At 52.9% G+C, this 18,201-nt stretch overlaps 3 protein-coding genes and 1 non-coding gene across 4 annotated transcripts; all 4 read right to left on the reverse strand.

Annotated features, from left to right (window-relative positions):
• Positions 1-1,416: 1,416 nt before the first annotated feature.
• BDZ83DRAFT_t36 lies at positions 1,417-1,504 on the reverse strand. Its single transcript has one exon. It is a non-coding gene; the product is annotated as a tRNA-Gly (tRNA).
• Positions 1,505-1,887: 383 nt separating this feature from the next.
• Positions 1,888-4,401, reverse strand: BDZ83DRAFT_602071 (heterokaryon incompatibility protein-domain-containing protein). Its single transcript, XM_060507144.1, has 2 exons — positions 2,380-4,401; positions 1,888-2,061 (listed from the first exon to the last, which is right to left on the reverse strand). Exons 1-2 carry the CDS (start codon positions 4,053-4,055, stop codon positions 2,055-2,057), a joined length of 1,683 nt encoding a protein of 560 aa, XP_060370302.1. The 5' UTR covers positions 4,056-4,401; the 3' UTR covers positions 1,888-2,054.
• Positions 4,402-4,619: 218 nt separating this feature from the next.
• BDZ83DRAFT_566680 (uncharacterized protein) lies at positions 4,620-9,990 on the reverse strand (the record flags this gene model as incomplete). The annotated part of the gene is made up of 2 exons (XM_060503874.1): positions 4,620-4,812; positions 4,865-9,990. The coding sequence occupies 2 exons, from the start codon at positions 9,988-9,990 to the stop codon at positions 4,620-4,622; spliced, it is 5,319 nt and encodes a 1,772-aa protein (XP_060370303.1).
• A 1,093-nt stretch (positions 9,991-11,083) lies between these two features.
• Positions 11,084-17,462, reverse strand: BDZ83DRAFT_602077 (COPII coat assembly protein SEC16). The gene is made up of 3 exons (XM_060507145.1): positions 17,303-17,462; positions 11,894-17,162; positions 11,084-11,843 (listed from the first exon to the last, which is right to left on the reverse strand). Exons 2-3 carry the CDS (start codon positions 17,091-17,093, stop codon positions 11,254-11,256), a joined length of 5,790 nt encoding a protein of 1,929 aa, XP_060370304.1. The 5' UTR covers positions 17,094-17,162; positions 17,303-17,462; the 3' UTR covers positions 11,084-11,253.
• Between the last annotated feature and the right edge of the window lie 739 nt (positions 17,463-18,201).

Below are 18,201 nucleotides of genomic sequence, written 5' to 3' on the forward strand. Positions count from 1 at the left end.
GAGAGGCCTTCGCTCTTTCGCGCTTTTGAGCCCTAACCCTTTTGTGTTCCATGAGATATGGTTACAGCAGAGAAGTGCACGTCCGGTTCAACGTTCTCGAATACGTGCTACGGCGGGTGCCCTTGCGTTTCTGCACTACACGGACTGCTGTCATTTCGACATCTCGGCTTTGGACTTTGGTATATACGATGTTAAAAAGCTCTAGGTGCCGCCCAAAGTCATCACCGCTAATGGCTGTTTCACCGGCTGTCGGGATTGAATGATCGTGAACAGGCCGACAAATAATCGGTATTTGAAAGAAGCACGACTTTGAGGAATAAATTCTCTCAGGTTCTCGACCCTCGCTCAGACTTAGTCAACATGCGTAGTCCGTTGGCTCTACATATATCTGGTTATGCGTGACATTAGCCTTCAACAGATGAGATGAAGAGAGCCCATGGCGGGTAAGCCGGATACGGATGTCTCGCCGTGTACTTTAAAACTCAATTTGAAGAAAGAAACAAATGAGACATTCCCGAATCTAAAACCTGCAGCTGACAAAGAGAAACTAGCTCAGAGAAGTTTCTGAAGCGCGTGGGCACGCCGGCACGTTACGAATCCCCCGGTTGCGGTCGGTACCGGAGTGGGGCCCCGGACAACGGAGGTCCGTTGCCTGATCTTCGGGATGGTTGGGCGAGGTTGGGATACCCCTTCATATAACGCTGACCTGCCAAGTGGGTGACAGAACAGAATACCGGTCAACAAAAGATTGCAATACTTACGACCTGTTCATCATTCTTCGCTTTCTTATTCTTTTTATTCATAGTTCTGCTATTACTTATGTCTTTTATATATTCACTAGCGAATACTCTCTAGAAAGTATAGAATGAAGAGTATTAGGAAAAGAGCTAGGGTTTATAAAGCGGCGCACGATTGTGTCACCCACTTACCTGCTAACCAGGCTGCTTACCTTACTCAATGCGCTTATTCTCTTCACTGCGGGCGATACGGCCTGTGAGGGTGGAAGTATTGTCCGCGATAATCGTGCGTGTGAGCCGTTTGAGTGTCCCTTGTGACTTTTTGGTCACTCTGTGCATGGCTTGGCCGATGTTGCTAGCAGTGAGTTAGGCTCAGAGGAAGATTGGGAGTCTTGCTATCTGCAAGTCCTCAATCAGAGACAATGTTACTTTCGTAGACATTTGCAAATGCTAGAAGGTATTGAAACACCCATACTCACAACAAGGCACATGCACGATCTAATCAACCCAGATATGAATTAAAATCGAGCTGATAAAGTTGCCTTTACTACTCAAATTACCTCAACTTCGAGGTATCCTCATACTGCATGATTCCCCTTCTTTGCAACTACTGCAAAAGAAGAGAGAAAGGCAATTCAACTACAGCGCAAACGCGTTTGCATAATCAAGCAAAACATAATGCGGCGACCGAGACTCGAACTCGATGCATAAGCAAACGCCAATGGGAGAAATGGGAAGCTTATATGTTACCCTTACACCACCGCCGCAATGGAAGAGGAGCTTTGTTTGTTCCTGCAGGTCCGAGGCATAAGCACACCTTATGTAGGAGGGTCCCGATGGGTAGGAAGAGCTAGGCTCGATTGAGAGCGCCTGTTCCAACCAACCGTAAAGTAGGACGGAAAGGCTGGGCGGGCGCGTAGGAGGACGATTTGCGAGTTGCTGGTATTTCGTAGGGAGCAGGGTTCATCGGTTTCACTGGGTGTCCAGGGAAAGGTAGAATGATGAATGGTATTCGTAACTTGAAGACCAACAAAGAAAGAGAAATGAGAAAGGAGTTTTACTGTTGGAAAGGTGAAAAGTGAATTGTTCAGGAATTGAAGCGGAAAAAAGATTTTGGTCGCTAGCTGCTAAAACAGAGTGGTGGTCAGTGCACCAGCAACCGCCACTCACTGACAGAAAACCCAAAGCCTAACTCTTAGCACCATTCCCATCCTCACTGCTGTTCTGAACACCATCACCATGCTTGTCTCTGCGACCGCCGTTGTTGGAAAGCTGGAAAAAATAAGGTAGAGGGAGGACAGCTCATTGAAAAGAAATTTAGCTGGTAAGCTGGGCTTTGTTACTTTTGTCCAAGTGTTATCGTCACTCTTTATCTCTGTGGGAAGAAGCTGCTCAACGGACCCTGAGACTTCGATCGTTCGATTCTTCCGAGTTCTATTCTTCTCGATCTATAGAGTCCACACAATTGTGATTGCATCACACTAAGTTGAATTATGTGGCCTTGAAATTGCTCGATCTATAATAGTCTTCGGTTCCGCCACCTTGATCCCACTCTGTTGTTATTATATCATACCACATTAAACCATGTGGCCTTGAATGTGCCACCGCTTTAAGAGGCATGAGATCTCTGATGAACTCGTAGTTTTTAGATCGGGCTTGCTTTTCAGCGTATTCCAGACCGTGGAAGCGGGCGCCAGAGAGAATGGCATCGGCCAGAGACGTGTACGGACCTTCCTGGCTCATGCCCTCATCATCCTTCCGTAGCACAGAATGAAATTTTCTCCAATCGATCACGTACGGTTGTAAGGGCCCCCTAGGTGCCCCTTGTCTCGAAGGTAGATCGAAGACCAAAGCGAAATCTCGTTCGCCAGCTGGGTCCGGATAGCTGCAACGCAGGAAGAATTGCCAAGGCTTATCATGAGGGCTCCCTGGAACATTGGCAGGCGGTGGCATGGCAATGACAGTGGTAAATGTGCCTTTCTCATGCTTCGAAGACATCATCGGAGGAAATGTTTCGACAATGTTTATGGGAGGGGCGAAGAGATAGTCGCTCACGGGGGGGTTCGTGATAGATATTTGCCAGGCGCCAGCGGCCAGTGGTCGCTCCCATGAAGGCTCTCGCACGATGACCAGCTCCTCATAGGTGGCCTCTCCCAGGCTATTGAGGCTAGTTTCCGAGAGCGCGACTGGCCCAGAGGGAGACCTGACAAACTCGTCGCCCGAAGGAGAGTTGTTTAAAAACAGAGGAAGACATATCCTGCGATCTTGATCGTCAAGAGCATTCAACAGCGCATAGTAGCAGTTGGGCGCGTTATGCGATCCGCTCTCAAACTCAGACAGCAGGAGAAGAGATAGGTTGATTCGGAAGCCCCTGTTGGTCATTCGAAACTCCGAAGAGGACATTTCTGTGATATTGTCAGTGTAAAATGAAGCAGCTCTCGTCATTGCAGCCGGTGATGTTGCAAAGAAATGTCCTCGGGTGCTGAGAGAATTTCCGAGACCCCAAGAGGCCAGTAGACTTTGGTCAGTTGTTTCCTTAATGATCTCCTGCTGCAGACGTACGAACGCCATGTCGCCCTCTCCGTAAAGAAGGGGTATATTGATGTCGAAAAGACCAAGGAGACAGTACGCCATATCTTCTTTACGTGAAGTCTGTCTTCTACTTGCCCACGACATTCTCTGTGCCAGGCAGACATCTTGGAACGAATGATCATGTGCCAAAATAGCCCTCGGTATGCCAGTGATTTCTGACATCTCATATCGCAAGGAGTCTTTGTCTCCCACGAGCTTCCACTCCTGGTTATAGAAGTACATGTGTCTTGGGGCCAAGAGCTCTTGCAGTGTCCACCCCCTAGTAAACCATCTGCACTGTGCGAAGTCTAAGGGGGCGTTCGTAACATCTGATGGCTGGAAATCTGACAGAAACACAAAACAAATTCGCGCCTCTTGGTACCATCGGAACATGGAGTTGATGGCTTCAGAAAGTTCAGCACTGCTGCTCTTGTCTATACAGCATGTGTCGACCCAGACATATTGTAACAAATGTTCTTTTGTAAGGCGTGCGCTCTGGACAATCTTGTGGAATCCGGACCGTTGTCGTAAGTCTTTGGCTTTTTTGGCCGAGTTCATCGTAGCCGACGCCATTAGGGCTTCGACAGAAGCAAAGGCTTCGATGTTTTCCTCGTATTCGTGGAGCCAGCAGAGATCTTGAAACGTGACCTCATCTCTTTCCCAAGTATGAGAGAGAATCGTGTAATGAGACGTCTCGTCATCAAAAAATTCCTCCAACTGGAGAGTATTAACGTTGATGAGCCTCATGCTTTCTTTGGATCAGAAAACTTAGTGCTTGTCCTACTTCGCAAGCACGGGTCTAAAACAGACGGTGTTGACTATGACTTGTATAGTCGGTAATCTAGTACTCTGACCCATAAAGTAAATATACGAATACACGGCGAAACGTTGAGTTCTCACCTAGATCGGTTCGGGGACGAACTCAGTAGCTTGGTCGGTTTGAACACTTCGGGTGCCGTGACTTGGGTCGAGGGAATAAGTAAGGAGCAACCAACGACTTCTTCTTGCCTACCAATTAGCAAGACGGTACCAACTGGGTCGCAGCAACACGTGAGAGGGACGCATGATAAACGAGGCTGCCTTCCTCTGACCAACGAATGGGGAGATAAATCCATGTTCAAATGTATGCACGATATGTACCAATCAATTCCCTAATAGTGCTACCATAAACTCCAGTAATGCTATAACTGACATGATACAAGCGATTGCGCCATGAAGCGCACGAGAGAGGAGGGATCTATGTCTGGGAAGTAATCAATGACCAAGGCGATGCCGGGCTGTTGACCGCGCCTTGTGCCGTCTAAACGACTTCTAGTCAAACAAAGTGTAATTGGAGTTGCCTGGCGCCTGTCTGTTGCTCTCATTGTACGACGGGGGCGGCTGGATCTGCGGTTGAGACTGCGAGGGTGCAGCGGGGAGGGCAGGGTGGGCGGCGGCAGTCTGCTGAGTCCACTGCGCCGTCTTGACCACCATCTTGGCGAAGTACTGCTGAATGAACGACTCACTGTGATATGTTAGCTCAAGTTTGGAGATCCTCGGGGCAAGAAATCACTAACGTATAGTAGCTGTGGTCCGAATTGTGAGATTGAACCAGGTTGTGCGCAAGCTCGTGAGCCAACACCACCCACCACCACACAGCCGCCTCGGCCTTTGCTTCGCCACTCTGGGTCTTGAGGATCTTCTCCGCATGGAGCTGCAAGAAGAAGCGCAAATTGCAGAAGACACTGCCGTTGCTATTAAAAGCAATCGTCGAGCCAGACTCGTCATAAAAGATGTGAAGAACGCGCGGCGAAAGAGAGTAAACGCCGCCGACCTCACTAAGAAGACCAGCAAACGCGTTGATGGGGCCGTGGTTCCTCGAGAGGAATTGAGCCGAATCAATGGACAGGTTCTTGGAGACAAAGACTTTCATACTGTTCGATGCCTCCGCCGCGAAAACGATATTCTGCGCGGGCGTGCTGTCACAGTAAGTGGCCTGTTCCTTCACCTCGTTGACGCTCGGTGGCGAGAACACGCTGTTGGAGTCATGAGCCCTGGTAGAGTTGATGGCGTTGAGCAAGTTCTGTCCCACGGTCGCTGGGTTGGTCACGCGACCGTCATCGGGTTTCTTCTCGGTGCCGCTACTGGGTTGGTTCGTGATGCTTTGTGACTGCGGCCGACTCTCAGGAGGATTGTCCATGAACTTTTGAAGCTGGTCCTGCGCTTCATCATTCTCGTTAGCATCGAAGCCAAACCTACGAGTCAGGTTCGAGAAGAGCCCCTTGCTCTTCCGCGACTGCTGTGGAGGAGGCGATCGATGAACCTCTTCGGGACTGTCGTTCCCGAAAGAGCCCGGCATAACCGGATCTGGTGTCTTTGCGGTTTGTCGAGCAGCCTCAGCAGCCTTTGCTTGCTGGCTCCATTCTTTCTCCTTCTCTTGTATCCGCTTTTGTTCAGCCTCCAGTGCCTTGCGGCGCTCCTCCTCGGCAACTCTTGCTTCGGCCTGCTTGGCGCGAAGGATTCGATCGACATTGTATCCTCTGGCCCTCAAGGCGTAGAGGTCGAGGTTAAGGAAGGGCTCGAAAAACAAATAGGCCTGCTGGTTCGGCCGTGATAGGAGAAGCTGGCAGATGGCCTGACCAACCTGATACATGTCAGGCTTTTCCTCAGCTGCAACGTAGAGGATCCAACTTGAGCCTGACTGCGCGCTGGCGGCGGATCTCTTTTCCGTGTGAGATTGGCTGTGGCCCCTAAGTGAACGACGAAGTGCGACCGAGCGAACGAGCTCAACACGCAGGCTCTTCTCCAACCACTTGGCATCATGTTTGATGTAGTCCCGTCGGTAGTTTGCATACTCGTGAAGGAAGATCTTGGACCGCTCTAGGACATGTTTCCGCAGAGCAGCTGCCCGGTCCTGCTTATCCGCGTGAGGGCCTATCCGTACTTCCTCTTCCACGAGCGAGCTCAATGTTTGAGCGCCAAGCTGATGATAGAATTCCTCAAGCACTTCCTCTTCGGGCGCAGTGATCAAGTAGTCCTTGAACAAGCGGTAGCTAATAATGTCGTCCAAGATGACGATTCGATTCGCAGTAGCCAGCTGGTATTGCTTAATAGGGGCATCGTCGTCATCCACTTCAATAAGCTTTTCCTTGGATGGCGGCGATGGGATCTCCTTGGCTGCGAGTAAGAAGGGAGAACTCTTCATCTTGCGAATAAGCTCTTTGTCTTTCTTCAACGTCGGCATGTTCTCTGCTAAAGACTTCAGAAGAGCGAGGTACTTATCCGGGCTCTGAAGTATGCTGAGAAGTCGTGCAGGTTCGGTGCAAGCTAGATTTGCTATCTCTGGCTTACTTGGTTCCTCCTTGGCTCCACATTTGTAGAGGAATGTATTCGCATTCGTCCCGAAGTCGACAAAATCGAAGATGTTACCGTATGTCGCCGAAGTGCCCAGGTAGCATCGCTTGGGGCTGAGATGGGTGACATAAGAGCCACTCTTCTCGCCTGAATCGCGAGCCTGGCGTGTTACGGGAACAATGGGTGCATCACGCAACTTGGATAAGCTGCCCTCTCCAAGATCGCTGTTACGAAGGGCGAAATACTCGAAGAGAGTGATGGCCATTTGTTGATCCTGAGGTGGCTTGGCCAGCAGACGAGACACACACTCCGTGATGGGCGGGTCTCTAACCACCCCAAACTTATTGGCATGCACGTGAAGATCTTTCTTCAAAATGTCGAAGCCCAGGATTGCGGCCCGCTCGTTGGTAAAGCAGGCTGAAGGTGTGACTAACTTGTTGCCCTTCTGAATGGGCAAGAAAGCCTTGCGACTATCGGCGAGATTGAAGGCCCCATAACCGTTAAGGTGATGATTTGCGATGAAATAGGTCATAGCGGACGTTCTGAGCTCTGCATCTGTAGAAGCCATCATGTTGACCATCTCAATCACAGAAGGGTATGGTCGCAGGCCTAGGATGGCCAGGAATCGACCCTCAGGGCTGTTGGCTCTATAGCTTCCGGGCGGACCAGGCCACTGTAATACAGGCAACCGAAGAGTTCTAAGTGTATCCTTTGGCTCGAAGAGCTCCGAGACTTTGTACAGCTCAGTTGTGCCTTTGGTCGGCTCCATTCCTTTCGCTCCATCTTCTGCCGGACAGAAACGAGTATCCTTAAGCTTCGTCATATCGGCGGCGGGGATGTCATCCTTGACTGAGGCGAGATACTTGATGAGCTCCATGTGGCTCCACCTCTGCGCACCCTCGGCCGAGGGGCTCAGTAATCTTGAAAATATGGTATCAAGGTCGACCGTCTTGCGCACTCCGATTGCCGAAAGAAACTTGTCTTTCAGGCCTTGGCAGCCTTGGATGATGGGCAGATCATCAAAAAGCTTGACGGTGGGGAAGAATGAGTCGGTTGGCTTCTTCATGCCCGTCTTTGTCGGCATAACAGTATGAGCCTGGAGCAGAGTGATGATCACTGACTTGGAACTTTGGCTGATGTTGTCCCAGTTCTTGGACAGTACCGTAAGAACCTGAAGGGCGAACTTTGGGGACTTTTTCAGGTTTTGCTCGTCAGACCTGCCTGATCCCAACTCCAGCAGGAAACGCAACCATGGCACGACTTCCAGAGGCTCCCAACCAAGGGCTTGCAGCTCAGCAGCAGAACAATGGTTGGTGTACGCCATAGGTATAGTGCGCGGGGGGATCGGAAGATTCGCTGGAATCTTGTTCGGCAACTGATAATTGGTAATGGAACCAAGGGCAATGATATCGCCTTGGTCGCTGCCATCTTCAGTGACCGTGGCAACCGCTACATCCAGAAGGCGAGCTTTGCTGGGAGGATCCAGTTCTCCGCTAAGTGCCTTTTTGCCGGCCCAGGCAATGAAGTTGATGAGCTGCTCTTTGTTCATTGCCTTGGTTTCCAGCTCTGTCCGTACGTCATCAACAGTGATTGGGCTGATGAGTCCAAAGTCCATCAGCTTCCTAACGAAAGCATTCTCCATGAGCTCTCGAGGCACGACAGGGATGGTATCGACGAACTTGCTGAGCTCGTCAGAGCCAAGTCGAACCTTCGTGCTGGACAAAACACCTCTGGAGGAAAAGATCTCAATGGAAGCCTTCTTGAAGGCTGTCCAGAACGCTTCCTCGAGAATCTGGGACACTTGACCGCTTGGTGTAGAATCAGCGAAAGTGAATGTCTTTAGGATGTGTAGTGCTTCAGGTAAAAGCTTAGCGAGATCTTCTGCGCCAATCTTGGTCGCAGCTCCAACCATATTCTTGACTTTGGAGTCGAGGTCGCTCATCTCGTTGATGAAAGCAAGTCTTGTCATGATACCGGCCGCCCGGAGCATCTCGATGTTCCATGTCCTGACCCATCGTGCATTGAGGTCAATAGCCTCACGCTCAACCGTAGGAATGACCGATTGCGCCGAGATGTGCATGCCGGCACCGGTTGTCTGCGTTGTGGGAAACCCGATGAAGATGCGGCCACCGGGCTTCTTGCTGGGCAAAACTGAAGCGAACACGTCTACAGATTTTGAGATGGTGGCGGAGCGTGAACTCTCTGAAGCCATGGTCTCATCATAGGACGAGGTGAGAATGGCCAGCTTCGTGGTCTTTGGTGGTGGTTTCTTTGTCGCGCGCTCCAATTCCGTTGCGAACGAAGTTGATACGCTGGTCTTGACCCAGGCGGTTGTCACTCGCAAGAAGATGGTTGAAGTAGCGAGTTTGGTCACGTCCTCACTAATCTCCTCCTGAGCAGCTGCCTCTTCTCTCTGTTGTCTCCCCTTGACAGTGACCTGCGATGCTGAGGAAGTCAACCTTGAGAAGAAGCTCCTCAGTGAGGGCACCTCAGATCCAGCGCCATATGTGTCGGCTGACTTGGCGGCCGCCATAGCCTTTGGCTTCCAGCCAGCGGCACTCATGACGGCCGCATCGATCTGAGTGCTGGTTCGCTCGACTGATTTGACTTGCATCAGACCCTCTCGTGTCCGCGTCTCAATATCTCTCGGAATGGGTACGTCGAGACTGGGCGAGGTCTTCTTGTGAAGATCCAGGATCTTGTAGTCGTCGATCCAGAACTCGACATGCTGCAGAGCGACGAATGTCAAACTGGTTGCGAGGAACTGACTGACAGACAATAGATTCGGTAGAGGAGTGGTGGTATTCCGGTAGTCGAGGACAAAGGTGGTGTCGCCGCTGCTCTGTTCTTCAGGGAGAGTGGACTTCTTGGTGAAGAGTGCATTCCCTTTCCAGTAGAATGCCATGGCCTCGTTGCCAGAGCTCACAAATGGCTCTTCGCAGTCGGCAAAGACGCTGTAGAAGCCGACACCAAAGGCACCAATCTTTGTTTCATCGGGATTTCCCTCGGCGATCCTCTTCAATCTTCCCCAGTCGGTCTTGGTAAAGGGCTGGCCGTCGTTCGCCACAACGAGTCGACGCAGTGTGTGGTTCGCGATAACATGCTTGAGAAGTTCGGATCGGTTCGTGGTGGCGGGAAGTGGAACTGAAGTCGAGGGCAGCGTTTCCCACTTGACCTTGACGGTTGTTGCTTGGGCGTCGGCGGCATTCTGGATCAGCTCTCGCAACGTCGTCCATTCGCCCGAGTATCTGGCAAGAACCTTGTCGATCAAGGCTCTGGTGTCGACAGTGACGGCCTCCTCCTCCTCGCCGCCTTGCAAAGCGGCAGCTTTCAGCCGCGAATAGTCCATCGTAGGGTGCTGGTCGGAATTATCACGGCGCGCATGCGATCATTGTCGAGTACGTCGAGTACTTCTGGTGTTCGTCGGGGCTTAAGAGAGATGACCAGACAAAAGGCGCGGAAACTTTAGGAAGCTGAGGAATCGAAAGGTAGAGAATGCGGCGTGGAAGGAAGAATTATGTAGGGGCGAGGTGGGAGGCGAGGTGGGAGGTGGGAGAGGTGAGGTCGTTGGGTCGGTACGTAAGTAAGTAGGCAGCAAGTGGTGGCGATGACGGGTATCTCAGAAGGTGAGGTCGGTCCGTCGGTTGACGTTGAAGAGAGGTAAGAAAGGCTGAGACGCACGTTTCGCTCATGCAACAAGGGCACGGAAAGAGGACAACGAAATGCGGGCTTCAACGATTGGCCTTCAAGACGCCCCGAGCACCTGAATTAAGCTCAAGTCTACTGATGACATTCCAGAAGAACAAAAGGGTCGAGGAAAGAGAAAACGACAGGTCGTCAGCTCGGGTCCGTTTCGATGTCACCAGTGTTGGGTTCCCTTCAGGTGGACGCGCCGTTGTTACAGTACTGCGTTGTACCTGAACAGGACAAGCGGCGGGCACCCATAGACCGGGGCGGGAACCTGAAGTGAAGGTTTGGGGCTTCCAGGCTGCCGCCGACTTACCGTCTTTTGCCCCTCGGCCAATTACATGGTCTATTGATAAGACTGTCTTATCGTTATCCTTGCACCCTGGCGTGCCTGGATCCTTACAGGACCCTGCATCTCTTGCACCTGCCACCCGCAACTTGCAAGACCCATTAACTCAATACCTTTTCTTACCGTAGCAAAGGTACCTCACCTCTCCATATCTACCTACGGTAGGTAGGTACTTAAGAAGGTGCCCCGACGAATACGGATCAGGTGAGGCCTTGAGATGTCACTCGAGCCGGTGAGATGCAAGACTGCCTGATCAAGATGAACGAAAGGGAAGCATCATGATCATCTACCCCAACCCTGCGAAGCCCTATGTGTAAACTTACTGCGTTCTGACAGCGGCTGTTGGTGACCACCTTCATCGCAACACGGTATAAAGTTCAATCGGTGACAGCCAAATAACAGAAAAACGTCTCGTTGTCCATTCCGCATAGAGGGCGCCCCAGGCACCGAGGTCCCTCACAACTATTACAATGCTTTTATGTGTGAAAATCTATAATACAACATATCGATGCTGGCTCAGGTATGCCGGCCCCGCTCGCTTGTGCATTTCGAAATTGAAATCTTCGTGTATCATCTTTACTTGGCCATAACGTCCACGTACCGCCCGCCCTTCTTCGCCTTCTTCGCACCTGGCTTTCGGGGACCAGCCGCGCTAATCAAGTCGTCGATGCTGCTGGCATTGCTCATACTTGTTGCCGGTCGGCTGGGAGGAGCGCTGGGAGGAGCGCTGGGAGGTCCTCCAACACTGTTGTTCGATACTGAACGCATCATGCTCGGCGGTCGTGGTCCTGGTGGCACCCCCAGACTTTCGTTGGACGCAGCGTGGGCGAGTGCCGGACCAGGCGGCCCTCCAGGAGGGGCACTTGCGCGGCCAATGGGAGGTGTCATAGTGCGTGGCGGAGGTGGCGTTCCTGTGTTGGATCTCGAAGCGCCCTTTGGCGGCGGTGGTGTTGCCGTCTTTGCCTGTGTCGCTTCGGCCCCTCCCTTCTTGTTCACCCAGCGCTTCAGGTCAGGGTCGTACACGAAGCTGCTGGATTCACCGAGATTGGCCTTGACGGGCTTGTTCCCCTGTTGCTGAGGATCCGGACTAGCTTCCTTCTTGCCTCCGAACCAGCTGCCGAAGCCCCATCCCTTTTTGGACTGTTGCTGTGCTGCCGCTCGCTTGGCTATTATTTGTTAGTGTTGCCAACATGCAAAGAACATTTGCTTTGCTTACCGTCTTCTTCTGCCGCCTTCTTGAACATTTCTTCGTTCTCCTTGTCCTTCTCAGACTTCCCCTTCTCTTGGGGCTTAAGTGCCTTGAGAGCGGGGATGTCATCGTCGTCGTCATCCATGAAACTCTTGGGCTTCGGCCTTGACTCACCCTCATCATCCTGTTCGGGCTCAGGATTGTATGAAGGGGGCTCGTAGCCATAAGGCTGGAACGTAGGGGGTTCGTATCCACCGCCCTCGGTGGGCTCTGCAGATTGTGATTGAGGCTCGCCATTAGACATTGACGGAGGCTCGTATCCGTAAGATGGCGGCTGGTAGCCTGGACTGGCCAGGTTGTTGTCTGGCTGCTGACTGTTCTCGGCCGCCTCCTGGCTCTGAACCTCCACAGACGGGACGGTGGGGGCCTGGCTGCCATACGGCTCGTATCCCTGGTATGCAGGCTTGGTTGGCGACTGCATAGGAGAGTTCTGAACGGCTCCTGGCAATGATTGGGCGGAAGCAGCTGTGTCTTGGCCACCGCCATACATAGGTGGAGTATAACCTTGGGACGGCGCTGTCGCATGTTGAGGCATGTATCCGCCATTGAAGTACCCAGGTTGGGATTCCATCGACGTTCGTGGCTCATAGGGACTGCGGGAATATTCGTTGGATGAGCGGCCGACTGAAGCCGGGCCTGGTGTGTAGCCAGCGCCGGGTTCGTAAGAGCTTGAAAGAGGTGTTTGGGACGGGCCCGGCGCGTATCGAGAGGCGGCTCTCGTCGTGGGGATGGGAACCGCAGGAGGAGATCCGACTGGGAGGCTGGTGGCACCAGTCCCGTACATAGGCTCGAAGTTTGATACAGAAGGTGATCTGCTGATGGTAGGAGTGCCTCCTGCCAGCCGAGCGAATGGTCCAGATTCAGCACCGCCCTCGCCAGATGCGCCAGCAGCAGAACCGTCATTTTCGTCGCCAGCAACAAACTTATTAAATCGGCTCCAAACTGTATCCGAAACCTTGTTCATGCTAGGCTTGGAAATCCAGGACGATGATTCTTCCTTGGGGGCCTGCCTGAGCCTCGTTCGCAAGTTTTCTACAGCAGTCTCCAGGATCGGATGGTGGTAGTTCGACCTCTTGGTCTGGGCGTTGATGGAGCCGGCGATTGCCTCGCAGTATTGCAAGGCCTTGTCCCGAAGCCCATATTCAGCCAGAGTCATTGCGTGCTGGAGCTTGTACGCAGCCAAGTGCGGCACGCCGACAGTCAAGGTAGGGCCTCCCGCGAGTGACAGACCGTACTCGTAGACTTCACTTAGCAGTAGAGCCTCCGTCTCCTTGGCAAATTGCTCTCCTTGAGTCTTGTGATCAGCACCAACGAGGACGAAGTTTGAAGCAGGGTCGTCAAGGCCTCCAAAGACTGTGGCCTTCCTGGCGAACAAGAAGCAGATATGTGCGGCTTCAGCTCGTCCATAGGAAGATAACAAGTTGCCGAGGGCATTCAAGGCACGAATGTCGTCAGTACTACGGTTGCTCAGGACTAATCCCAAAGTCTCTCGCCACTTGTCGAGTCCCTCGGTGGCATCCTTGGTCGAACCGCTGGCCGAGGTCGTATTAACAAGCTGGAATCCAGCCCGAGCGTGAGCTGGAACTAGCTCGTCAACACAGTCGTCAAAGTTACCCGATAGAACCTTGTAAAGCGCAGCAATAGACTCGTTGGCGTGTCCAGGGTAGTTGACCTCTTTTCTGACAAATTCCTGGGCCACTTGCTTGTAGAGATCTGGGGATACGGTGTTGGAAATCAACATGGCATGGCCCCAAAGCCTTTTGTCAGCTGCTTCCCATACCGCTTTTTCGCGATCGCCAACCAGGAGATGCTTCCGGATTTGATCCATGGTAGACGAGTCCACCACCTCCGCTTTCATCTGAGTTGAGGATGATTCTTGGAGAGCGTCGGCGCCGAGACCAGCACCATAGCCAAGCGTACCCTCGTTGGCGTTGGCATCGAGGCCAGGGGCCAAAACATCTCGCACAGCCTTATCCACGGCGGTGGTGCCTTCCAAGACGCCGTCATGCTCGACAAAAATCCTCAAGATCTTCCAGAGCAGCAATCGCTCAATCGCACGCTTATGCTCGTGAGAAAGCTGAGGCTGGAAAGAAACTTCAGGTAGTTCCTTTTCCAATGTTTCAATGCCTGAGCTCAACCAAGCGATTGTTTCCTTCTTCTTTGACTTTCCACGCAGCGGCCCAGGGAACTTTGCCAGCCTCTCTTCGAGCGGCTGAGTGTCCTTGATATGCTTAACGTGTACCTCTCCTGGGCTGCGAATGATCATGGGGGCGGTTTGCCCCATACCATAGCGCGGCACATTCTTGGGAAAGGAAGTGACCATAGTTCCACCAACACCCCATGAGATGATTGGTGCGCCTTTCCATCTTTGCAGAGAATCATTTTCGCGACCGTCAGTTGGCGCAACCCAGTTAAATGTTTGCGAGGGGCCCCGAGGCCGAGAGAGAGGGGCATTGACAGGTTGGAAACTCCTAGTTGCTCGAGGAGATGTTGGGCTATGAACCGAGGTCGGCCGAGGCACGGGTTGGGACTGTGGGCGAGCTCCTTGGGAGGATCCTGGTGACTGGGTTTGGGATCTCGGTGGCGGAGCATACCTGTTGTCGGGGGGTGAATCATGAAGGGCGGCTTGTGGCAGGTAGTTGGACGTGGACCTCTTGGAAGGCGACAAAGTCGAGTGCATAGGGGGGCCATGGGATGACGGCGGCGGTGTCTGCCGCGCGACCATTGACGGCGCCGGGCTATAGCGGGACTCAGCAGGCACACCGTTTGCAGGCTGGGCTGCATACGAAGTCTTCGAATCGTCCTCTTCCTCAACCTCGCGAGTAGTAGGCAGTGATGGAACTCTCTTTGGCTCAAGGCTGTAGCTAGACCTGCGGTCAGGTTGAGGATGGTCTCCATTAGTCGCAGCCGCCTCACGCGAGACCTCAAAATGAGCCAACGGACTAGACGTTCTAGGCAAGTGCGGCAGAACAGTGGGAGGCGTGGTAGCCGCGTGGAAAGCGGGTACGGGAGGCCTTGCAGCTGTAGGTGCCGGGGAATATCTACTTGCGGACGGCGGGCGGTTCGTCCCGTTGGCACTCGGTGCCGACGGAGGGGCAGGAGAGTACCTGGCGTTGCCTGGAATCCCAGGGACCTGTTGCTGCGTCGTCTGAGGCGCATAGGGATTCACACGCTCACCAGGCACCAAGTGTGGGATCCCACCCGAAAGCGAACGATTCATGCCAGGAGGTGACAACATGGGCGGTGACAATGGTGACGGAGCAAGCTGACCCGGGTTTTGAGGCTGAAGAGGTTCAGGTGGTCCGGCCAAAGCAGGAGAACCTACTCGGTAGCTCTGTCGAGAGGCTGATCGTGGTTTCGAAGCCATGGGCAGCTCCTCGAAGAAACTGTCTTTATTCCGAAGCATCGGTACGGGCTTTCCTGCCGGCGGAGGCTGCCCAGAGTGATTTGATGTAGGGGGTGAGGCGCTCGAGGTAGCAGCTCTTGGTGGCGGCGGTGGTGTAGGAGCCTGCATGCTAGAGCTACGCGGAGGAGGCCCCGACGATGGCCCCGTTGAAGGGCTTTGGGGCAGTTGGTTCGTGCTAGCCCTCTTTTTCGGAACAACGACTTCCATGGGAAGATCGTAAGGAGACGTGTACCCGCCTTTGGATTGCGCTGCAAAACTCTGGGCCTTGACAGGCTCAGGACGCGTTTGCTGCGCATTGTAAGGAGTGGCTGACTGGGTGCGCTGAGCAGCGTAAGGGGCCACCGCTGGAGCAAATGGAGTGGCTGCATTCTGAGGCTGGTAGGGCGCAGTCGGTGTGTAAGGGGAGGAAGAAGCTTGGTGAGAGGCAACGGCTGGAGTATACCGGTTCTGTTGTCCAGCGGATTGAACGGCCGGCGCTGGGGCCGCAGTGGCAGGCAGGTCATCATCGTCGTCGTCGAGGAAGCCCTCGTCATCGCTACCAAAGAATGCCGATGGATCGACTGTCTTAGATTCGCCAGCCTCATCGAGTGACTCGTCCAGAAGAAAATCTTCTCCGTCATCATCTGCGAGAGCTTGTTCCCATTTAGCAGCAAGATCGTCAGATGGCTTTGCTCCAGAATCTTCCGACTGGACAGGCTCTGCAGGCTCCTCCATTGATTTGGTGGTCTCATCAACGTCTTCATCCTCTTCAAGCATTTCGCCCAGCGTATCAGCTCTCGACAGTGTGTTTGTGTTCATGTCGCCCATGACTTGCATTGTCGATTTCCGCTCCAATGGATGGTTCCCGCTAAAGTCAGGGAAGTCCTCATTGTTGGAATTCTGGATCTGGCTGAAGAAGTCATCCTCACCTGCAACTTCGTTTCCGAAGCTGGCAAGCTTTTGTTCGGGCTGCGAAAGTTCTCCATTGGATTCAGAGTGGGGAATGAGAGGAACCCCTTCCTCATAGCGCGAACCAAGGTCCTCCTGCTCAGTAAAAGTAGCATCACGGCCGACATAGTGCTGGTCATCCTGCGGTTCCTCATCGTCGAAGCCGTTTTCAAAGTCGTTTGCGACTTGTTTCGTCTCTTCGAAAGCACCATTGTCGAAGTGTTCGGGCGCACTCTCAATTTCCTGAATCAAGTCCTCGGCTTGGTTTGACGGAAGAGGCTGTTCCGTGCCAGGGACGGCTGCCGATACTCCGCTGGCAGGCGGAACAGGCGGGAATGAGTTAGTTCTTTCGTTCGGTGGCATAAACTTGAAAGGATCAGTGTCGGGTCGGGACAGGGTCCATTCTGTGTCATGGTCATCGTCCCAGTTGACCTCGTGGGAGACAGTTCGAGTGAAGGAGTTGGTACTAGTATGGCCCAAGGTTGGTGCGGATGGCTTGGGTTCGTCGGCCACAGCTTGCGGCTGCGGAGCGGTATCGTTGGCCGGTTCAGTATAGGGAAACGAATTCGATCCTGGTTCGGCAGCTGGGGTCGAAATTGAAGCTTCTTTGGGGCCGTCGTCGGTCTCGGCCGGGGCATCTGACACTGGTCTCTCGAAGACAGGCCAATCATCCGAAGCATCTTGGCTATCGTCCTCAGCGAGCCAAGGAGCAGGTGCTGATGGTGAGTCGTGGGTTTCTGCACTCGAGGAAACCGGAGTTTCTGTAGTTGCATGGCCACTAGCATCATTGGGCATGAAAGCCGGATGCCAGGAGGCGTTCGCGGTGGAATCCATAGTGTTTATCTAATTAGGTCGAATCATGCGGGTTTGCGATGTGGCTAGATTGAAGGCTTGGGGAAACAGCTGGATCGTTGGTGGTCAGCACGAGACACGATGCGCGAGTCCAGGGGAATGGCGTCGCATAACGCGACGACAAGGCCGGGGGGGACAAGTTGAACAGAAGAGTTGGGTAGGGAAGCCGTGAAGGACGGGGCGGAACCTACATGTACAAGAGAAGCAGAGGTCTAGATAGAATACACAACAACAAACTCCATAGTGAGCTTCAGAGTTTGTGGGTCGAAGGTGAAGATTACAGATGCAAAGGTGGTTTTTTGGCTGGATGGGGGAGAAAGTCTAATGAGCCAAAAGGCATGAAGAAGCATGAGGTGGCCGTGGCTCAAGGTGCAACTGCAAGCTGGCAGGTACGATGAAAGGTATAGGTGGTCTAGCGTGGTACATGTGGCATGTATCGTTAGGTGCGTCCAATGTGGCAAGGTACATGCATGTCTTCAAGGCTTGATAGGTGCCGATGTATCTGTACGGAAATGGCTGCTCCCAAAAAAATCCACGAGTCCGTCACCTCAGTGCTGCACTGCTGTCATGGCTGGAATGGTCCACCCAGTCACAGGTCCAGAATCGGGGCCGATTCCGTCATTCCGTCTTCAAAAGGGGCCACCTCAGAGGTTCAGTCGAACAATTGCGCGGGCTCGCGGCCACATCAGAGACCCGAGGATCCTCCGCGTGCGGCACTGACAGTCTGACAATGACACAAGTGGTGACTGAGGTGACATTGATTGTCGTTCCGAGGCACCGTTTCCATGTCAATGAATAGAGGTGGCCACTCTGGAATGGGATGTGTCACCAATCCACTAGGGAACCGTTTTCAAAGAGGTGGCATTAGCTATACCTAGGTATCAGTATAACAAGGGAGGTATCAATTATCCTGAGACGAGTTATAGAAGAAAGAAACACGAGAAAAAAAGACCCGGTCAGGAAGTGCTTTCACATCAAACACGCGAGCTATGTATCTTACCAAGTTACCAAAGGTACTCAACCTTTGTCCCTTCACGAAACCTAGGGGACCTAGTATCCTTACATGGGAAATAAGGTACCTTGTCGAGAT

Source organism: Colletotrichum acutatum (genome assembly GCF_030867785.1).
Source record: "Colletotrichum acutatum strain CBS 112980 chromosome Unknown BDZ83scaffold_7, whole genome shotgun sequence".
NCBI classification, from domain to species: Eukaryota; Fungi; Ascomycota; class Sordariomycetes; order Glomerellales; family Glomerellaceae; genus Colletotrichum; species Colletotrichum acutatum.

Excerpts from the sequence above, each read along its gene's own strand:
- BDZ83DRAFT_602071 (XM_060507144.1), bottom strand. The coding sequence starts at position 4,055 with ATGAGGCTCATCAACGTTAATACTCTCCAGTTGGAGGAATTTTTTGAT.
- BDZ83DRAFT_602077 (XM_060507145.1), bottom strand. The coding sequence starts at position 17,093 with ATGGATTCCACCGCGAACGCCTCCTGGCATCCGGCTTTCATGCCCAAT. Across the intron at positions 11,844-11,893 it reads GAAGGCGGCAGAAGAAGACG|CCAAGCGAGCGGCAGCACAG; the intron begins GTAAGCAAAGCA and ends AACAAATAATAG.